This window comes from Trichechus manatus, unplaced genomic scaffold (assembly GCF_000243295.1).
Source record: "Trichechus manatus latirostris isolate Lorelei unplaced genomic scaffold, TriManLat1.0 scaffold00074, whole genome shotgun sequence".
NCBI lineage: Eukaryota > Metazoa > Chordata > Mammalia > Sirenia > Trichechidae > Trichechus > Trichechus manatus.
The window spans coordinates 7,160,822-7,182,844 of NW_004444010.1; the positions used below are offsets into that span (position 1 = coordinate 7,160,822).

The 22,023-nt window shown below is 41.2% G+C and overlaps 1 protein-coding gene across 1 annotated transcript in view; it reads right to left on the reverse strand.

Annotated features, from left to right (window-relative positions):
* Positions 1–22,023, reverse strand: part of LOC101359113 (chondroitin sulfate proteoglycan 4-like) — a 74,579-nt gene that overhangs the window by 47,517 nt on the left and 5,039 nt on the right. Inside the window, exons 2-5 of the mRNA XM_004380502.1 lie at positions 20,029–20,192; positions 15,903–19,466; positions 13,529–13,816; positions 8,249–8,425 (exon numbers count right to left, since the gene is read on the reverse strand). Of these exons, the coding sequence (XP_004380559.1) occupies positions 8,249–8,425; positions 13,529–13,816; positions 15,903–19,466; positions 20,029–20,192 (4,193 nt within the window). The remainder of the gene's footprint in view (positions 1–8,248; positions 8,426–13,528; positions 13,817–15,902; positions 19,467–20,028; positions 20,193–22,023) is intronic.

Genomic DNA, 22,023 nt, shown 5'->3' on the forward strand with positions numbered 1-22,023 from the left:
AGAACTGTCCCATAGGGTTTCCAAGGAACAGCTGGTGGATTCAAACTGCCCACCTTTTGGTTAGCAGCTGTAGCTCTTAACCACTGTGCCACCAGGGGTCCATAAATATAGAGAGATTTATATCAAGGAAATGGCTCACACAGTTGTAGAGGCTGAAATGTCCCAAGTCTGTGGGTCAGGATAAGGGGGTCTCCTGATTTATGTAGCTGCAGGGGCTGGCAAACCCAAGATCAACAGGGCAGAGAGCAGGGCTCTTGCTCACAGGCTACAAAGATCAACAAATCCCAAGATTGGCAGGCAAGACCACAGGTAAGCTGCTAGCTCACGTCCCAAGAACCAGAGGTCAAACAGGAGCCAGCCGCAGGATCCAGAGCGAGTAAAAGCCCACAAGCCTTGCCAGAATGTCCACTTATATTTGATGCAGGCCACACGCCCAAGGAAACTCCCTTTTAACTGATTGGCTACTCACAGCAGATCCTATCATGGAGGTGATCACATTGTATCAAATCTCATCACAGAAGTGATCACAACATCATACAACTGCCAAACCACTGAGAATCATGGCCTAGCCAAGTTGACACACAACCTTAACCATCGCAAGTGTCATGGTTATGCTCACACTCGTATCCTAGCTCTGTCACCTACGATCTACCAGTGGCTCTTCCACTTTTGACCTTGGCCAAGTGTCTAAACCTCTCTGTGCCTCAGTTTCCTTATCTTTAAAATAAAAATGATATTCCATACAGTTGCTGAAGATCAATGAGTAAATAAATGGAACGTGTTTAGGACAATGCCTGGCACAGAGTAAACACTATTAGCTCTCACTATGATTATGTAAATGATAGTTATTATTACTGATATGCTCTGAAATCCAGAAAAGGAAAAATCACTGTCTGAAATAATCTTCTAAATTTGAACCTTTGCCTGGAAAGAAGTAACTAGTAACCATTACTTTGAAGAAACCGTTATTAGAAAATGCTTTAGACATTAGTTTTCAGAAAGTTAATAAGCCTAATATGTAGTAATTCTTTCATAGTGCTAAAGATTATCGATTTGTCAGAACAGCCTGCAATACAGTCAATACACACAGCCTTTCCAAAGGGTTTTCGATGTTCATTTACCTTTGTGATAATATCCTAATGAATATGACAGAGATATCATATTCCAATAAAAAATTCAGAGGCAGAAAGTAAAAGGATGTTTCAGATGTCGTAAACTGCCTATACAGGCTGTTAAAATCAGCAAGACCAATTCCTGGCTGCCTCTTGGCTGTTTTTCATCAGGTCTAAATTATGCTGAGATTGATAACAGACATTGTGATTGCTATCATAAAATTTCAGTGCCTAGGACTTCCCTATTCTAAAATCCTTAAAGCAATTTCATTCACGTTATATACAATAGGAAAATAATCCTGTAATTATATGCTCTTATCTATATCTCTTTTTCTTGGAATATTTTTAAATTTTTTCATTTGTTCTTTTTCTTCCTTTTCTGCATTTCCTTTCCTCAACCTGACTTTGGGCCACAATAGCAGTACATAAATGAATCAGCCAGGTTTTCAGACAAGGACATATCTTTCAGTGCACCTGTCCCCTCCATCTCAAATTTTTTACCTGCTGAAAAGAACAAGGCAGATGCATAGGAGCAGGGTTAACCTGACAGGCTGGCAGGGTTGCAATCTGATTTCTCTGCTGGAACACAGGGATCTCTTACACACTGTAAGATATCCTGACACAGGGATCTTTGGGGAAGGGGGGTTGTTACAGGTTGTATCAACTCTGTTATAACTCTATAGTACTAATTTCTAGAAACCCTGGTGAACAGAAGTTCAGTAAATGAACTCCTGGGACTTGACTCAACTCATAAAAGAATAGGTTTTCCCAGAAACAAGAAAAGTGATATTGAAAAAAAAGTGATTCATCCAGATAAAAGCATCTAGTTTTGCTAGATCGGTGGCTTACAAATTATTTTTATTAACACCCAAAGTGAGGAATACATTTTACATGGCAACCCAGTACACATACATATATATATATTTGTATGTGTATGTGTCAATAAAATATGTATGTATGGATACATATAGATATGTATGTATATCTATATACAGATATGTATATCTATATATAGATACGTGTATATATAAACAAGCCCACTGCCATCGAGCTGATTCCGACTCATAGCCACCCCATAAGACAGAGAAGAACTGTCCCATAGGGTTCCCAAGGCTGAGATCTTTATGGAAGCAGACTGCCACATCTTTCTCCCATGGAGCCACTGGGTGGGTTCAAACAGCAAACCCTTAGGTTAGCAGCCAAGTGCTTAACCACTGCGCCACCAGGGCTCCTTCCCAAATATATAGACATAGACAGACAGGCAGGTAGACAGATAGATAGATGTATATATAGAGATGGATAAATAGATATGTTATTGTTATTAGGTGCCGTGAAGTTGACTTTCAACTCATAGCAACCCCATGTGACAGAGTAGAACTGCTTCACAGGGTCTTCTTGGCTGTAATCTTTACTGGACCTGATTGCCAGCTCTTTCTCCTGTGGAGCCCCTGGGTGAGTTTGAACTGCCAACCTTTCAGTTAGCAGCAGAGAGCATTTAGCCATTGCAGCACCAGGGCTCCATAGACAGACAGACAGACAGAACTGATGCAAAAGTTTCACAAAAAAATACTTATCCTCACTTTGTACTTGCACTCTGATACTACATATTCTGTTATTCTATTTGTTTTTAAAAGCTTGGTCCTGATCCACTCAATTAATTTCACAGTTCACTAATAGTTTGCAATCTGCAGTTTTAAAACACTGTTCTGGATCATTCTCATTGTGTATGGCAGAACATGGACTCTGTGTTCAGAGTGCCTGGGCTCAAATCCCAGCTGGGATCTCTACTAAGTGTATGATGTTGGTCAAGTGATTTAACCTTTCTAGCCCTAAGTTTTATTATAATCCTCATTTTATAGGTAAGGAAACTATTTCAAGTGTTGTTGACAGAATTAAATGAGAAATCACATGTGATGCTTTTAGAACCAAGCCTGGCTCATAGCAGGGGCTTAAAAATGCTAGCCCTCCACTTCTTCACCATCTCTGGAAGGTAATGGAACACAACCAGCCAGGTTTGCTTTGTGTGGGGGTCCTTATGCCCAGAAATCAACTCTCACCATTGAACCTAATATCTTACCGTGCGCCTGCCTCCATCTACTCTAGTCACTGAGCTTTTGGTGTCTTCAAACACGCCAGCTCCACTACAACCTTTGCTCTTGATTATTCCCTTCCCAGAATGCTCTTCCCCCTGATAGTCACATGGCTCCTTGCTCCCTCATCTAAGATTACCTTTCTTTAGAAAGGCTGCTTGCAAGGTTGGCCCTTGGGAACTAAGCTGGTATATAGTTTCCTACACAGATACAAAACTTTCCCTAAATAATACGAGCGGTTCACTCTGCCTAAACCATTTGTACAGACAATGTAGTTTATGCTGAACACCTGCTTTCCTTCTGGAAGTCTGGAGTTTTGGTACGAGTTAGGTAGAGGGTGCCTACATGACCAGCTCCCAATGTAAAAAGAGACTTGGGCACTAAGTGTCTAATAAGCTTCCCTGGTAGATTACACTTCATGTAGTGAGTTGAGCAGTGTTCCTCACAAAGCTAGGTCTAAGTCCTAAGCTCTGGTACCTGTGAATGTGACCTTATTTGAAAATAGAGTCTTTGTAGATATCATTAAGTTAAGGATTTTGAGATGAGATCATCCTTGAATTAGAATGGGCCCTAAATCCAATGACTGATGTCCTTAGAAGAGAAAGAAGCAGGAGATTTGAGACACAGAGACACAGAAAGGAAGGCCATGGGAAGACAGAGGCAGAGACTGAAGTGATGCATCTATAAGCCAAGGAACACGAAGAATTGTCAGCAGCCATCAGAAACTAGGAGAGAAGCACAGAACAGATTCTCCCTCATAAACTCCAGAAGGAAGCAACCCTGCTGCCACCTTGATTTTGAGCTTCTGGCCTCCAGAACTCTGAGAGAATAAATTTCTGTTGTTTTAAGCCACCAGATTTGTGGTAATCTATTACGGTAGCCACAAGAAACTAATACAGTTTGCATATGTTGCCATAACTGACTGCTGGAGGAACTACACATTGTGTGTGACTCCACTAGGAGAGGACTTTTGCACCTGGTTTCCTCCGGACTTCATCCCATGTGCCTTTTTCCCATGCTGATTTTGCTTTGTGTTCTTTCACTGTAATAAACGTTAGCCATGACTATGATTATAGATAGACTGAGTCTGTAAGTCCTCCTACCAAATCACCCAACCCAGGTGGTCCTGAATACCCCTGGCACATAGGCCTCCACTCAAATGTCCTTTCTTGGAGAGGCCTTTGTTCATCACTCTTGGTCCCCTTAAGTGCTATGCAGAAAATTACGGCAGATGATCTCTTGAAGCTCATTACACAATCTTATTGTCTTCCTCACTATTATAGGCTCCATGAGAGCATTTAGGCATTTAATATTTACTGCACCCCTACCTAAATATTATATACACTGTATAATATGCAATACATACATTTTTTATTTTAGATGAATTGATTCTACATTACCTGCTGCTGTCAAGTCGATTCCGACTCATAGTGACCCTATAGAACAGAGTAGAACAGTCTCATTGGGTTTCCAAGGAGCAGCTGGTGGATTTGAACTGCCAACTTTTGGTTAGCAGCTGTCATGGATTGAACTGTGCCTCCCAAAAATATGTCTGTCAATTTGGCTAAGCTGTGATTCCTAGTGTAACATGATTGTCCACCATTTTGTCATCTGTTGTGATTTTCCTAGGTGTTGTAAATCCTATCTCTGTGATGTTAATGAGATGGGATTACAGACAGTTGTGTTAATGGGACAGGACTCAATCTATAAGATTAGATTGTGTCTTGAGCCAATCTCTTTTGAGATATAAAAGAGAGAAGCAAGCAGAGAAACAGGGGGACCCCATACCACCAAGAAAGAAGCACTGGGAACATAGTGTGTCCTTTGGACCTGGGGTCCCTGCACTGGGAAGCTCCTCGACCAGAGGAAGATTGACGACAAGGACCTTCACCCAGAGCCGACAATAGAGAAAGCCTTACCCTAGAGCCAGCACCCTGAATTAGGACTTCTAGCCTCCTAGATCGTGAGAGAACAAATTTCTCTTTGTTAAAGCCATCCACTTGTGGTATTTCTGTTATAGCAGCACTAGATAACCAAGACAGTAGCCGAGCTCTTACCTACTGTGCCACCAGGGCTCCTGATCTACATTAGTTGGTTATTATGCAAGATGGCCAAAACTCATGAAAAACTGTGATGGGGCTTTGAAGATCCATAACTAAGTTCAGCCTCGTGGTAATTCAGATACTGCTACACAGATTTCCTATACTTTATCCTCGATTATAGTGAATTTCAGAATGGAGGGAAGTAGGACAGATAGTTGATAAATTTCTTCTGTAAAGAACCAGAAAGTAAATAATTTAGGCTTTGCAGAGGCAAAGAGGCAAAAGCAAAGTTATTATATAGGGGCTTAGGTAACACAAAACAAAACAAATTTCCACAATTTTTTTACTGTTAAAATTCAAATTGTAACAATAATAACTGACTACAATTTTTTGTAATACAGAGCTACTAATGAGAATGGAATTCATTTTTAGAGGAATAACATTTCACTTAAGTGGGGTTCAAAGTTAGTGTTCCCTATTAACAAATTGATAGCAAATGTTCATCTATTAAAACACTTCTTAACTTGAGGCATACAAATAAATAGACAACAAACAAGATTAGGCCCATTGGATGCAATTTTCCAATCCTGGGGCTACAGAGTTTCTTAACAGAATATTATCTGCACTTCAGAGTCCCTAGGTGATACAAAAGGTTAATGTGTTTGGCTGTTAACCAAAAGGTTGGAGGTTTAAGTCCACCAACATGTGCCTCAGAAGAAAGGCCTGACTATCTGTTTCCAAAAAATCAGTCATTTTAAACCCTGTGGAGCACAGTTTACTCTGACACACATGAGGTCACCATGAGTCATAATCAACTTAACTGGTTGCATATTGGCACTCTGGGTGGAACATTTCTCCATTTTGTAGGACTGTCTCATCCATTACAAGATATTAAGCATCCCTAGCCATCAAGCATTAAACACCATAGCAACCCCTACTCAATGTGACAAAAAAAAATGCCCTCCATCACATTTCCAAACTCCCCCCCACTCAAGGGGAGGTAACATTACCAGGTGGAACCACCAAACCTCTAGCTCCTGTTCACATCTTCTGCATCTTCTCTGACCACCAAACTTCCTCTGAACTTATAAAGAATCTATTATTATTTACCCTCATGAGTGATATAAACAAGGCTACATTTGCCAAATATGTAAGTAGGAAGATTTGCCCAATCAAATTTCAAGGTGAACACATTTCGAGTCTCATGTCTGGACATCCTGATGAATGAGTCCACTGGGGACTTATTTATGTGAGGGACCAAGGATTCTTCCAGAAATACAGCCATACTAAAGGAAGAAAGAGTCAGGACAAAAGCCTGGTCTAGAAAGCATGGGCTGGTGTTGGGGGAATGGGCAGTTTATATTTCCATTCATTTACTCAATAAATATTTCCTGACTGTTTACCATGTGTCAGGCCCTGCTCAGGACCATGAAAAGAACCAGGAACAAGCCATGCAGGGTCCCATACTGTCATTCTATCCCGAGTGCATCATACAGCTGTCACAAATTTCTCTCATCTGTCCAATGAGGAAAATGGTAGCCCATATCTCAGAGGGCCATAAGCTCTTCAAGCAGTACCTGGCACATAATAATAGCAAACACTTATTTTTGAACACTTACTCTTATAATAGTTACAATTATTTTTCAATCTAGTCTTGTGGGTTCATGCCCGTCCCTAGAAAGAGGGATAGCAATAAAGGATGAGTTACAGCCAAGAAAGTATATTAAATAACAATTTTGGGATACTTGAATATAAGCCGGTACCAGTGGGTTCACCAGTATCAATGCTGCGAGTGCTGAGGTGGCAGGAAGTGGCACAATTAGTGGTCCTGGGCATCAGCCCCTTTGCGCTGCCAACAGAAGCCCCAACAGCAGATGTTACCTCAAGGCTCCAGATCAGGAGAGGAGAAAAATGGTGGACACCATATGGCTGCGAATCTATGAATGCTTGAGAATCACCCCCGGGGGATTCTCAGAAAGAGCACAGGGAGACTGAAGCACCCAGAACAAGCAAAATGCTGTACCATGATTGTGCAGTGGCCTTATTTTACCCTAAAAATGGTATATGGCCTTAGAATTTTTTATAATAATAAATAATTGCCCTTGAGTCGATGCCACCTCATGGTGACCCCATGTGTGTCAGAGTAGAACTGTGCTCCATAAGGTTTTCAATGACTGACTTTTCAGAAACAGATTGCCAGGCACCTCTTGGTGGACTCAAACTTCTAACCTTTTGGTTAGCAGTCAAGCAGATTAACTGTTTGCAACACCCAGAGACTCCTTATAATAAGAGCTACTATTTATTGAGCCCTAACCACATGTCAGGTACTGTGGGAGAACTTTGCATTCATTTTATCATGTAATTCTTACAACAACCCTGTGAGGTCATTATTAGCCTCCATGTCCCTCCACCCGAATGAGAACAAGTTAGAGGGCTAAATAACTTGCCCAAGATCACACAGCTAATAATGGGGAACCAGGACTCTCACCCAGATCTGTCTACTTCAGAGCCCACTCTCTTAACCACTATGCTCCCATCCCTAAATAGAATAGGCTATGTCTAGGGAATACAATTTGAGTGATGCTCAATGCCAAATGCCATATGGCGGTAACTCCCTGTCATTCTTTATCATCTCTAGACAGTACCCAGCAGAATGTTCTGGTAATAACATTTGTTTAAAAGCAATAGAAACATGTCAACTATACATCCATAGTCATTCGTCTTATTATTTAATATTAAGACCTCTAAAAAAAAAAAGAAAACCATTGCCATCGAGTCAATTCCAACTCATAGCAACCCTATAGGACAGAGTAGAACTGCCCCATAGAGTTTCCAAGGAACGGCTGGTGGATTCGAACTGCCGACCTTTTTGATTAGCAGGCTAGCTCTTAACCACTGCGCCACCAAGACTCCATCATTTAACATTAGGAATACTATAAAATCAAATCAAATTGGTAGCCCCAATGTTGTTATTATTATAAATTAAAAAGCATGCAGCACTTACCTGGAGGACTTTATTGGCTATTATCACTGGAGCCTCATCATTTACTGATTCAACAGTCACAAAAATAGTTTGGGGCAAACTCTGTTTTCCAAGCTCTGAGCTATTTGCAAAGATGGTGAAGTTGTCAAGAAGCTCCTCGCTATCATCATGAACATAGTAAATCAATTCGTTTTCCATCTATAACCACCAACAGAAAAATCACCAATTTATTGAAATGTAATTTTAAAACATGAACAAATTGCTATTTAAGAAATTCTAACTTTTTAAACCTTTCTAAAACACAGAAGCATGTCTTCATTCCACGAAGTTTGACAACCTGAGTGCAAATTGTAATTGACAGTATAGTTTTTCTGAAATAACACTGCATCCTAGAAGTAAGTTTATGGAAGAACAGAGCAATAGAGCAATGTGGTGTAGTAAAACGAATGCTGGATTGGCAATCACAAGACCTGAGTTCAAATGTTATTTCTAACACTAAAGTGTGTTGTAGGTAAATAGCATAACCCAGCCTTTCTTCCAATGGCACAAAAACCTGTTGCCACTGAATCAATTCCGAATCATAGTGACCCCATGTATCACACAGTAGAACTGCTCCAAAAGGTTTTCTCGGCTGTAGTCTTAACAGAAGTAGATTGCCAGGGCTTTCTTCCGATAGCATGACACCCAACAAAATTGAGACTCTACTTGTTTATTTTCAGTGACTAATTTTTGAACTTGTTGATTGTTTTGTTGGACAATTCAAACTGTTAGGTTTAGGCTCAACCTAATTCTGAAAGTCTGAAACTTCCACCCATTGGTTAGATTTCTTCTTTTTGGAAATATATGGACCAGATCAAGTATGTAGTTTCCCCAAACTTCTCTCTTCTGAGTTAAGCATGCATTGTTTTCTTAAATATTTTGGTATATGAGGTTACACTGCTCATATTCTTCAAAAGACAATCCTTTTTTGTGCATCTCTTAACAGATGCTACCAATAACAACCTCATATATACCTCCTGTGGACAGAACATGACAAAATACATTGGAACCATCACCTCTCTGGAACCAAATTATTCTATCCAAGGCAGATCTCCCCCCAAGTACTAATCCAAATGCAAACATTTACTTTTATCCCTGTTAGATGTAATTTCTGTTTCATTTTCATTCTGAAATGGTAATCCCATGAGTTAGTTATTCCTTTTGGCTTTGTAATAACCACAAATTTGATCAGAATGCTTTTCATATCTTCAAGGCACTGACAGAAATGCTGAAAGGCATAGGGTCAAAATCAGAGACCAAGAGTTTTAAAGCTAGAAGGGAACTTAGCTCTAGTGTCTCTGTGACACACACATACAGCAGCAGAGAACTTCCAAAGCCCAAAAGGAGTAGCTGAACTTCTGAAAAAGTCTCTAGGGTTGTGTTTGTTTTGATAAAATACAGCCAAAATTTTCAACAGTTCAACTTTGCCCATTCCTATGGCGCACTTCCTTTGAGCAAAGACTTTTGATCTCTCAGAGGTGTTCCAACAAGAGTTGAAAAGTTCATGAAGGGTCTCAAGGGAAAGTTGTGGCCACTCCTACACAGGTGCTATGAGAATTTCTTTGGAATTCCATGGACAGAGAACTTCCTGATTATATGCCTGACCACATGTTCCTGGAACATGCTGTCCTAAGCTATTTGAAAACAAACTTGGAAGACAGCACTGATCAGAGGGTAGAAGAAGTTTTGACCTAATAAACTTTAAGAATATAGCATTTAAGTAGCAATCATCTACTCAGTATTTTTCCTGGAGAAATATATTGTACCCTCAATGTAGTGGCACTTGACAAAAATAAAGCGGAGCCCTCATGGCGCAGTGGTTAAGAGCTCGGCTGCTAACCAAAAGGTTGGCAGTTCAAATCCACCAGTCGCTCCCTGGAAACTCCATGGGGTAGTTCTACTTTGTCCTATAGGGTTGCTATGAGTCGGAATTGACTCAACAGCAATGGGTTTGTTTTTGCTTTTTTTTTTTTCTTTTGGTTTGGTTTGGTTTAATATGAAAGGAAAGAGAGGAATTGGTGAGATTTATCTATTCCTAGACTTGTACCAATAGAAAAACATCTGCTGACCTGAAATTAAAGGATATTACAAACTTACAGAAAATCTTGAAAGATTGAAAAGTATTTGGTGCCTGTCACCAGTCATGTTCAAGAGCGTATCGTGGCACTCCTCTGCTCACATGCTACCCTCTCCCATTGCTCCTCATCTCACCTGAGGTAAAAGGTGCAGTCTCAGGCCCTCTCACACCTTACCTCTCCATCTCATCTCTGCTCTCCTTCCCAAGCACGCAGCTCCAGCCACAGTAGACTCTTAGTTGCTCCTCAGACATGCCAAGCATGCATCCAACACTAGGGCACTTGCTATTCCCTCTGCTGAAGGCTCTTGCCCCATATCCACTTAGCACCTCCATCAATCACCTCCTTCAGGTGTCTGCTCACATGCTGCCTTCTCAATTGGGCCTTCCCTGACCGCCATATTTCAAATCGAACACACACACACATAAACATAAACACACACACACACCCCACTAGAGGCTGCAGCACCTCCTGTCCCCTTTCCTCCTTTCTCGCCATAGCATTATTATTCATCCAACATGCCATTTATTTCACTTATGTATTTTTATTTATTGTCTGACTCTCTCCTTTCTCCCTCCCCCAGGAAAAAAACTCCAAAAGGAGAGAGATTATTGCCTGTTTAGTCAATTGCTTTGCCCCCAGTAGCTAAAACTGGCATTCCTGACATATAATAGTAGTCAGTAAATAACTGGTCAGTGAATGAAGGAAAAATATGGTCAGGGCTGTCCTCCCCCAAGGCACTAGAATTATAGCCACTCGTTTCAGGGTTTAATGTCATTTTAAGTGAAAAACAACATCTTAAAACCTGGAGACCTCAGGAATCACATAGGAAGAGAGCATAAAGACATCACCTGAACTAGCAAGGATACGTGGGTGACCTTGACTCTTCTCTGAGAACAAAGCTACCAGATAACAGAGACAGCACAGAGAACACATGTGCCTTGCTTGACATACAGATTCAACCAGCCATCATTAAATAAACACTGCTTACTAAGCATAATCAGTAAATAATTGGTCAAGACAAGAACAAAAGTTAGTCTCTAACCAAACCTAGATTACTAACCTAACCTAGAATACATGAAGTGAAAAGTGTTAAATTCATTTCACACAAGAAAAGGTCATTTATCTTGGATGGCTTTCCCAGCCTTTGACAGGATAGCAGCGGTTAAGAGACACCTGCATGGGGGCCACTAAAGAATCGCCAATTTCCAAGATCCTTTCCAACCTCAGAATTCTCTACTTCTCCCCATAGTTTCTTAATGTCACCTGGTTAGGACTAAACCCCTTGGCAGGTAATTCAAGACCCTCCACAGTTTAGTCCAAGCACTCTCTGCCACACCTCAGCCCATCTGTCAGTGTTGCTCTTGGATATTTTCCACTCCCTGAGCCACCATTCACTTCAATGCCTCCACGTCTTTGGCTATACTGTTGCGTGTCCTTAGACTGCTGTACTCTGTTTGCTCCTCTGTTATCTCTCTGCTCTTTCTCTCTCCTCAAGATCTAGCTTAATTGTTACTCCTTCTGTGAAGGCATCCCCATTCTTCTTAAGTAGAATTAACTATGCCAATTTTGTACTCTCCATGGCACCACTGTGAAAATGCTACATTAGAGGTAAGAAGAATATATCTTACATAAAAGTTGGTGTGCCTTGCTCCCCCATAGCATTTCTTGAGGGCAAGGAACATGTCTTACTTATTATGGTAATCCCACACATTAGCTTGAACAGAGTGTTTAGAATGTCAATTCAAATTAGTTGATGGGATGAAATTGTTAGAGGTAAAATGAAGCAGTGCACATGGGTTCTTACCTGCATGAACAAAGATACTCAAAGCATGGTAAAACCCAAACCAAACCCGCTGCCCTCAAGTTGACTGTGAATAATGGCGACCCCATGTGTTACAGAGTAGAACTGCTCCATAGGGTTTTCTTGGTTATAATCTTCATAGAAGCAAATTGCCGGGACTTTCTTCTGTGGCACACTGGGTGGGTTCCGAATGCTAACCTTTAGGTTAGAAGTTGAGTGCAAACTGTTTGCACCACCCAGGGACTGAAGGACAGTAGGTTGTAAATGGTTTCCAACCTGAGGAGTTTGTACTCCTAGGGGCTTATAAAGGAAATGATGGGGATCTGCAAGCTACTTTTTAATATTTAAAAAAAAAGTAATGGAAATTGTTGTTTAATTCATGAAAAGAAAGCAAAGTCTGACAATAATACCACGCTAGTTCAAAACAAAGAAATCTGATAATAACCTACAGTTGACTTTGATTATCTCATGCTGATTGGATGCCAGATTGGCAATTATGTCTAGCTCCTTGATTGTAGGGACCAGGCCATGTTACCACTGATGGTCTAGCATAGGGCGTGGCACAGAGTATGAACTTCATAAGCATCTGCTGTTTCAATCAGTGAATAAATGAATGAAAAAATCCACTAACGATTAGAGCATGCCTGTGTTAAATATCTGGGTATTACATTCTGAGAAGGATGCTGACAATGTAGAGTTCACCTAGAATTGGGCAGCCAGGATGGTGATAGAGCTAGAAACTCACGGCATATGAGGAAAGTTGGAGGAACCAGAGATGCTTAACCTAAAGAAGATAAATCCAAGGGACTCGGATAACTTCTTCTTTCAAATATTTAATGAGCTTTCATATAAGAAAGCCAGATTTGTTCTGTAGGGTACCAGAACAAGGACTTGGAAGAAGTTTCTAAATGGCAGATTTCAGCTTAACATAAAGATTTTCTAACATTTGGAGTTTTTTAAAACAGGAAGGGCCCATGTCAGGAAGTAGTTGAGTTCTCCAGCACTGAAGGCTAAGCAATGGCTGGATAACCTCGCTATGGAGTTAATGTAGAAGGGCTTCAGACACCTGATGAGAGGTTGGACTAGACACCCTCTAAGGTTCCATCAATCATCCTTGAGAGTCCATGAGCCTAAATGATAAATAGCCATTTTTTTTCCTCTTACCCAGCATACCCAAATATATTAACTGGGCGTTATTACCTCTTTCCTGGTAAATTTCATTAGTTTTACTCTTGGAAAACGAGAATTTTCAACATAACCATGTTTTGGTGGTTCAAGTAGAACAAATTCACAGTCAAGTCCCACAAAATATTTGCTTGTAATTTTGAAGTAGTCTTCCAGAAGTGCTCTAGCACCACCTTCTTGGACTGTGAAATTCTGTACCTCCAGAGGAATTCGCTTAGGGACGATATCTACCAAGATTTCCACTCCACTCACAGCTTGGAAACCGTTAGTCACATCCAGTAAAAAACGGTCCTGCTGTTGGTCAGGAGCTGTCTGCACATAGTGTATACTACCATCATCAATATCTTGCTGTGTAAAACTCAAAGAGGACTTTTCATCTGCACCCAAGCTGTCTTCTTCTGGTACAGAATTTCGGAGGTATCCATGCATTGGCGGAACTCTGACTATGAACACTGCCTCTGAAGGAATATTATCTTCATGCACAGCCTTGAGTTCACGTACACAAAACATAGACACAAAAAGAAAAACATATTAATATGTGCAAGAGTCAAGACCTTTGATGACCCAAATTCTTTTCTATTAATGTCCACAAATGGCGTAAGTTACAATCAAGGTTGATACACAGTTTAAGCCAGGTTCTGTTATGATGGGTCCGTGCCCATGCCAACATATTGAATATCAGCCCTGGTCATAAAGCAAAGTAATGGTCAACAATTACTGTTATCAGGACTAATCCCTGGAGAAGGACATCATGCTTGGTGAAGTAGAGGGTCAGCGAAAAAGAGGAAGACCTTCAACGAAATGGATTGATACAGTGACTACAACAACGGGCTCAAACATAGCAACGATTGTGAGGAAGGCCCACCACCAGGCAACGTTTCGTTCTGTTATACATAATGTCACTATGAGTGGAACAGACTCATTGACACCTAACAACAACAGTGGTCAACAACGCTTGAGTAGCTACTAAAGCATTAAAAGGCCTCATTCAGAACAGCAAGAAATCCATGAACAGGAAGAAGGAAAAAAGGCGGTGGAAGAAGCAGCAGCTGAGTCACTAAAATCACAAAAGCTTAGAGGGAAGTTTATTTTTCTCCCCCATTGTAACTAGCTCAGCATTTTCAATACATATTTGATTTATCGATTCAGCAAAATCCATCTCAAAGCTGTGATTGTAACTGGTTTATAATCACTGAACTGCACATGCCCCCTTGTGGTGAAATTTATATATAAACTCTCATATACTTGGGACATGTTATCAGGAGGGACCAGTCCCTGGAGATGGACATCATGCTTGGTAAAGTAGAGGGTCAGTGAAAAAGAGGAAGACCTTCAATGAGATGGATTGACACATGGCTGCAACAATGGGCTCAAGCATAACAACGACTGTGAGGATGGTGCAGGACCGGGCAGTGTTTCATTCGGTTGGACATGGGGTAGCTATAGCTATAAGTCGGAAGCAACTTGATGGCACATAACAACAACAAGAAGCTCCCGAAGTAGAGGGTCAGCGAAAAAGAGGAAGACCTTCAAAGAGACGGAGTGACACAGTGGCTGCAACAATGGGCTCAAACATAGCAACAATTGTGAGGATGGCGTAGGACCCAGCAGTGTTTTGTTCTCTTGTTCATGGGATCCCTATGAGTGAGAACTGACTTGATAGCACCTAACAACAACAATCTCCTGAAAAAGAATTGAGAAAGTCTAGTGGGTCCCATATTTCCTTATTCGAAACTCATTATTTCTGTTTCAATTTGAATTCATTACTACTTGATACAATTGGCTGTATTTAGCAAACAAGTAATCCTGTTTGCAGTCCTGAGGGTAGATTCAGAATAGCCTACATTCATGGTCAATTCTCATAAATCACAGCTTATGCACCCTGTGCAGGATTCTCTAATAAGAACACTCCCTCCTAACCCTGATCAGCAGGGCTGTGCATGCTGGAAGTTTTCAAGTAGGAGCCCCAGGATACCAGGTGGCTTCTAGTGTGAGGTCTCACCCCTGGCATTCCACCTATCTATGCCAACTGCATCCATCAATTTTAGGGAACTAAACAGGGCCATATTCACAGCTATGGAAATAAACTGTGTCATAGTATACATGGCTGTTTTAGGAATCTTTTTTATGTTTATTAAATTCCTTTAAGTTTTAATACCCTGCTTTATTACACTGAAATGTTAACTAAGATCGAATAAAATATGGTGGTGTTGCCATAAATAATAAATAAAAGATCTCTTAATTTACCATAAAGTATATCTCCCTTCCACATCCTTAGTTCATGCTACACTAACACACACACAGTGTGAGCGCACATGTGGACGTAGCTTCAAAATAAGGCTTAGAATCGCTTATATTCCATATCCAACTGTAGGAAAATTAGTAATGGCAAAATCATGAAAACTTTCACCTTTTCTTCTCCATAGCATCTACATTTAAAAAAGAAAAAAACAGTCATTCCTAACATCAGGAGACAAATCAACACTTAAGTAGCTTTCAGAAGCAAACAAATGAATTAGCCCCTGTGGTCCTGGGAGAGTGAAAATGCTTGGTGCTTAGGACAACTACCTACCTGAAGTCTTCCTCTACACAATTTCACTGGTTTTCCTTCTTCCACTACAAGGGTCCTTCTGTGCAAAAGTTGGGTGGGATGTTGGTGGCTTTCCAAGTACACTTGTACATAGACTCCTATGTCTGAATACGTATCTTTAACTGTCACTCTCAGGTTGAACGTGTCAAAGTTGTCGCTGCCGTCATGCCTATAAATCACACGTCCTTGCTTCAAGTCATGCTGGGAAAATGATGGGGACACAGAATTGTCGACCAGGACTCTGCCATGCTTTGGAAGCTGCACAATGTGGAATTTGATCTCGAGGTCCGTTCTGACATCTTGGTTTGTGGTGACACTAAGGTTAGCTCCTGTGAGGCAGCTGTCTTTTCCTCTCTGTACAAGTAGTCCAGTGTTGTTGGCTATTCGGATGTAAGGGTCTGACGCACTGACCTCGAGAAGGGACGACGTGTAATGGACGCCATCTGTCACAAACAGCACAAAGCGGGCAGAGTCTGCACCGTGATGCCTGAAGAGCACGCGCCCCTCCCGTAGGTCCTCCTGACTGAATTGATAGAGTTTCTGAGTGGAGTCACTGGCTCGCACCAAATCCCCATTTGGAATGCCCCGCCGGGTGTACAGCAACTGCCCATCATCAAAATCTAAATCAGGGTCATGGTAGCAGAGATCTGCCAGAGTCAATAAGCGCTGGCCATTCCGCACAACACTAAAGACCTTATCTACCACACGCACTGGTTTCTCATCATTCTTTAACCCAACAGAAATGTTGACTTTGATTTCTGCAGACAAATGCTCTGTGTCAAGATCCCTGACTGCTCCCTCTCGCCCTGGTCCTTGGGAGGAGGCCACAACAAGGAATTCATCATACAAGGTCTCAGAGTCATCGTGAATATACATCAGCCTCTCACCCACGATGTCTTCATCAGTGAACACAGTGACATTGTCATTACTTCCCAGAGAATCAGGAATGTTAATCAGCTTCAGCTTCCCATGTTGAGGCCCCTTGGTGATTTTATATTGGAAGATTTGATTGTCCAAGGTTTGAACAAATAATTCTGATTTTGTAATTAACGTCCCTTCTCCTTCTTTTACGAATAATCCTCTGTTAGTTAAAATAATGTGTGTTTTATCTGCTTTAAAGTTTATTCTGAAAGTATAAGCCTTGGATTCTATGTGTTTTGCAACAATCAAGAACCTAAAAGTATCCTGGGCATCTGCTACCGGCCTCTCCTGTGGTTCATAACTTATCTCAGAGTCTGTAACGTCTTTTTGGCTGAAGATTGAGTTTGTTTTTAGAACTTTATTGCCAAGTAGCAATTTTCCTTTCTTAGGTGGGGTCAGTAACTTAAAATGTAGTTCACTCTCAGCTACTTCCACACCCTCTGTCACAGCCTGCAACTGATCAGAATTCAATACTTGCTTGCTTATTTTACTGATCTTGAGAGGAACATTGTTCAGAAGTGTAAACTTCAGCCATTGTACAGTAACAGGAAATGTCAGCTCTTCACTGGTTTTTCCTTCTATGCTGACTTTAAATTTAAAGTGATCAGTAACATTTTCTCTCTGCAACTCTTTGAATGTACTACAGTATCTGATCCGACCCCGATCAATGGAACTCTGGGAAAAGCTGCTAACTTGCTTCCACTCACCACTAGACTGCCACCGCTGAATCTGACCAAACAGAGGTGGATGAGTGATATCATAGCGGGTCTCCATCTCCTGCCATTTACCATTAACCTCCACTGACAAGTTACTCTGTGTAATCAGAACCATGCTACCTTGTTGTACAACCACACCAGTTCTGTTGGCCACTTCAAAGTCCCAAGGAACAGCCATGACCCGTAGCACCACTGTATTGCTAACTAGCTCTCCATCACTTGCTCTCAGAACAATCCGGGAGTTCCGATGACCCCTGTGCACATAGAAAATGTTGCCATTTCTTAACTCCCCATATGTAAAACTATTAATGGCTCTCCCAGGATCAATGACATTTTCTAAAAACCCAGCATCTGAATTGAAGTTACCAAGAGCTGAAAAACTAATACCCAGAGAATGTGTGTCAGGGTCTGACACGTGTATTAGATTAGGGGTCAATCGTTTCTTAGAGTTCTCAAGCAGGAGAAGCAAGTTGCCTTCAGGGAGTTTAAGGTGCGGGGGATCATTTACTGGAATGACAATAATGTTAAACACGTGTGGAACATGTCCTGGCAGATATAATGGCATTTCCTTACTGCTGTTGAAAGAGACCAAAAATGTGAAAAAATCCCTAGGTTCTTCTGAACCATCATGGACGTACCAAACTTTTCCTTGCCACAAATCTAACAGAGTAAAAGCCTTGTCCATTTCTTGCTCAGGTGAAACATCTAATCGAAGGAACCCATGAATAGGCATTTCCTTTATTTTAAATAGTATTTGAGAATGATGGACACCCAAATCCTTAAATTCCATGTTCACTTTCATATGCCTTTGTTCCAATAAGGCATGTCCACCTTCTTGGACCTCCAAGTCATTTAAAACTAAGAAATAGCTACTCTCTTCTTGAAGAAAAGGCTCGGTGGCCTCAGGGATGGCAGTAGTAACTTCCGACTGAAGCAGGTTTTCCAACGTTGTTATGGGAGGATTTGTGTTATCAGTACTCCTAGTTTTGCACCCAACTGAAATATCTTTGGAAATGAGGGCATCCCTTAATGCTCTCTTTTCTGAGTTGGCTTCTAAACCTCTTAGGCACCCTTTGAAAGAGATTCCTTGAGCAGATTTCCTTGGCACAGAGGGAAGTTCTAACTTCTTTACTTCTTCCCACACATGGTTATCAAGACCTCCCACAAAGAGGGGGCCTTCAGACACAAATGGCTTGTTTTGCAAAGGCAGCAACGTCCTTACCCCTTCTTCATCTACCATCAAGTTCAGATGCCTTTCAGTGAGTTTGAGTTGAATAACGTGCCACTTATTGTCACTAACTAAGCTAAAACAAGAAAGTTGAGTTTTACTTTTACTCCTTCCTACATGAGCCTTCAATAGGCCTTCATCTATTTCCAAAGCAACAAAATCTCCTTCTCTTCCAGACTGAAATAAAAGCAAGGCTTGTCGAGATCCAGTCTGCAAAGCAAATTCCAGCAGCCCTTTTCTATGTATCCTCCATTCTGGGAAGGTGACATAGGATCTGGAGCTAAAGAAATTGATGGCTTCATCTTGTCCAGCAAAAAATTCATCACTGCATCCTAGTGATACCTCATAAACCTTCTTGAAACCAGGGTACGATCTCAGGGATATAAGGATCTCCCTTTGGTTAAATACCACATCCTCCATACATCCTCGGAAATTGAGGGGCTTTCCATCTAGGTAAGGGACATCGAGTCCACCAAGGCCTCCTACATAGATTCCATGTTGAAAGTTCAAATTGTGCGCCCCAATAGCTGTTAGGCCAGCTGTCTCATAATGTTTGTCAATAATCAGAGAGATCTTATCCTTAACATAGTACAATTCCACTGAATGCCAAGTCAAGTCATTCATACGAAGTCTTTGCTCAAAAAGAAGCACTTGTTCACCTGCACCAAAATTTACTCTCACCTGAAAGAAAATAAATCATAATTAGTCAATTTAGTCTCATTTCTCCGCTCACAGTGTTTTATTGAGAAAATGGGACCCTTCACAAAACAAGAGAGAAATTTAGACATGAAAACTCTGCCCACATTTATAAGCTATATATTGAGGTTAGAAAGTTTTAAAACCATTTACCGTGGAGTCAAATCTAAGTCATGGCAACCCCATATGTGTCAGAGTAGAATCGTGCTCCATATGGTTTTTAATGGCTGATTTTTCAGAAGTAGATCACCAGGCCTTTCCTCTAAGACTCCTCTGGGTGGACTTGAACCTCCAACCTTTGGGTTAGCAGCTTAGCATGTTAACCATCTGTACCACCCAAGGACTCCTTTAGAAAGTTTTAGGGTCAGAAATTTAAGACATGCTGGTAAAACTGGAAAAGATTTCAGCCTTTAAAAATAGTACACCATTTTATTCTAGTGGAATAGCAGTTAATTAAAATTTATAGCTATTTTGTTGTCTTTCTCTGTAACTCTCCTCTCCAGTAACTGAATGCCTATATATTTTTTAAGAGTTTTAAAAATTATACCTGCAAGTTTCCTGATAGGAGTTCTATTATACAGTAGTCATTTTTCCCAGCTGCGAGAAAAAGTAACCCCTGTGGTTTACTGGTTTGAAATTTTAATTGAAGAGACAATTCAGAGGAAACTTCTATGATGTTGAACTCCACGTAGCTTTCACCATAAAAAGATGCTAAGGAAAAATAAAAAAGAAGTATAAGTTAGCACATTTATTACACAATGACTAAATCACTTTATACCATCATCCCCCTTTAAGGACTGACCCCTGCTAAAGACAGTTGTCATACCCAAGGCTACACTACCCTCTTGGGGTTGCCATGGAGATATAAAGGCTCAGCTCATTCTTGAGGCAACTCAGGATAGCTCTGAAGTGTCATCCCATCTTCAGAACTGCCAAGAGGGTCAGCTGAGACTTCCACTGAGACTGAATTGCAACTTGACTTCTATACCTACCCAATATTGCTTCCTTCTCTTCCACAGGGTTTGATCCCAAGATTACTCTCTACGAAACCTTCTGCATGCTAAGTTCCATCTCAGATTCTGCTTCCCAAGGAACCCAACTTGTGACAACTGGTACTGAAGGTGATCTGACAACGCAGATCCTGGAATGAGATTTTTGGAGCTGGATCACCCACTATCCAAATGGCAATTAGGCACCTATCACTGGTGGTGGGTGAACCTCAGAGAGCCCCCGGCACAAGGAGGAAGTTCATTTGTCAACTCTTCATAGGTGGTGAGCCAGTATGGTATAACAGTGGAAAGGAACACATTATCTGGTTATGAAATATTGGCTATGAAAAATATGGAGAAAATAGTAACTATAAAGAAATGGAAATAGGTATCTGTTGCTAAGTTTGAATAAAGCTTTGGAAAAAGCTAAGGGAGAGTAATTGACAATTATAAACTAGATGTGAAATCCAGAGGCCTCCTTGGTTCTCATCCCCTATAGCAGGAGGGCAGAGGATACTGAGACACAGGCCTAGATTATTATAATTGTCAGAGTAGTAGAGCTCCAAAGAAAGTTAAAGTCTCAACCAAGACAGGTCAGCTGTGACAGGGCCAAGGCCCTGCTGGGAAATAATGGGACCCTGACATATGGAATAGAGACACCTGGTTGATGCATTCAAATACTTGAATCCCTAGATCTCTCTGAAACCTTTGAGACTGCAGAAATGGTCCATTCCTCGACCAAGACTAGCATTCTCCCTTGCTTAAAGATGATGCAGAGCCCTCTCCCCACAAGACAACATATACTCCCCTCACTGACAATAGGGCCCCATCTTTCCTCCTGGCCACTAGATCAAAAGCAAGGGTTAAATCACAACATAACCTGTGTGGAGACATGTTGGGTCTGATACGGGAGGAGAGGGATTAGACCCCAAAGGAGCTCAGGACATAGCCAGATGTGCTGCCAGAAGCTGGGAGAATACACAGAGGACTGAGGGTACATGATCAAGGGAGTAGGAACATAATGTTGGATAAGGGAGAGTTTATATATTTGGGTACACTCTTGGGATATGGGATATAACACTCGGGCAAGGACTCCCAGAAACAGTGTGAACTTACTACTGAAAAGTAGGTCCTAGAAGCATGGAAAATCCAATCACCCACCCTAAGGGAGGCAGACATGACAGATTTGCCATGACGATGATAGAAGAAGAGATTCAAGGGATGAAGTGCTATATCAGGGATTGAGCATGAATAGGACTAGAAAGCACAAGCAAATTACATAAGAGGGCAGACCAGACCTCCATGCCATCTACCATTCTTGCACCAGCACCTCTCCCTAAGCTCACATCTATGGCTGTATGGGGAATCCCTTATGACCAGCTGATGATGTAGGATCAAAATACCTGAGCTTGTTTCATAGCTCAGTCCGCTTCATCATCTGGATACATGCTGAAAATTGACTCCAGCTGCACTACAGCCCCACTCAGAGTAGGCATGAAAAACAACAGTGAGGAAAACCCTCCAAATGGATAGAACTTTGGGGGGTGCAACTG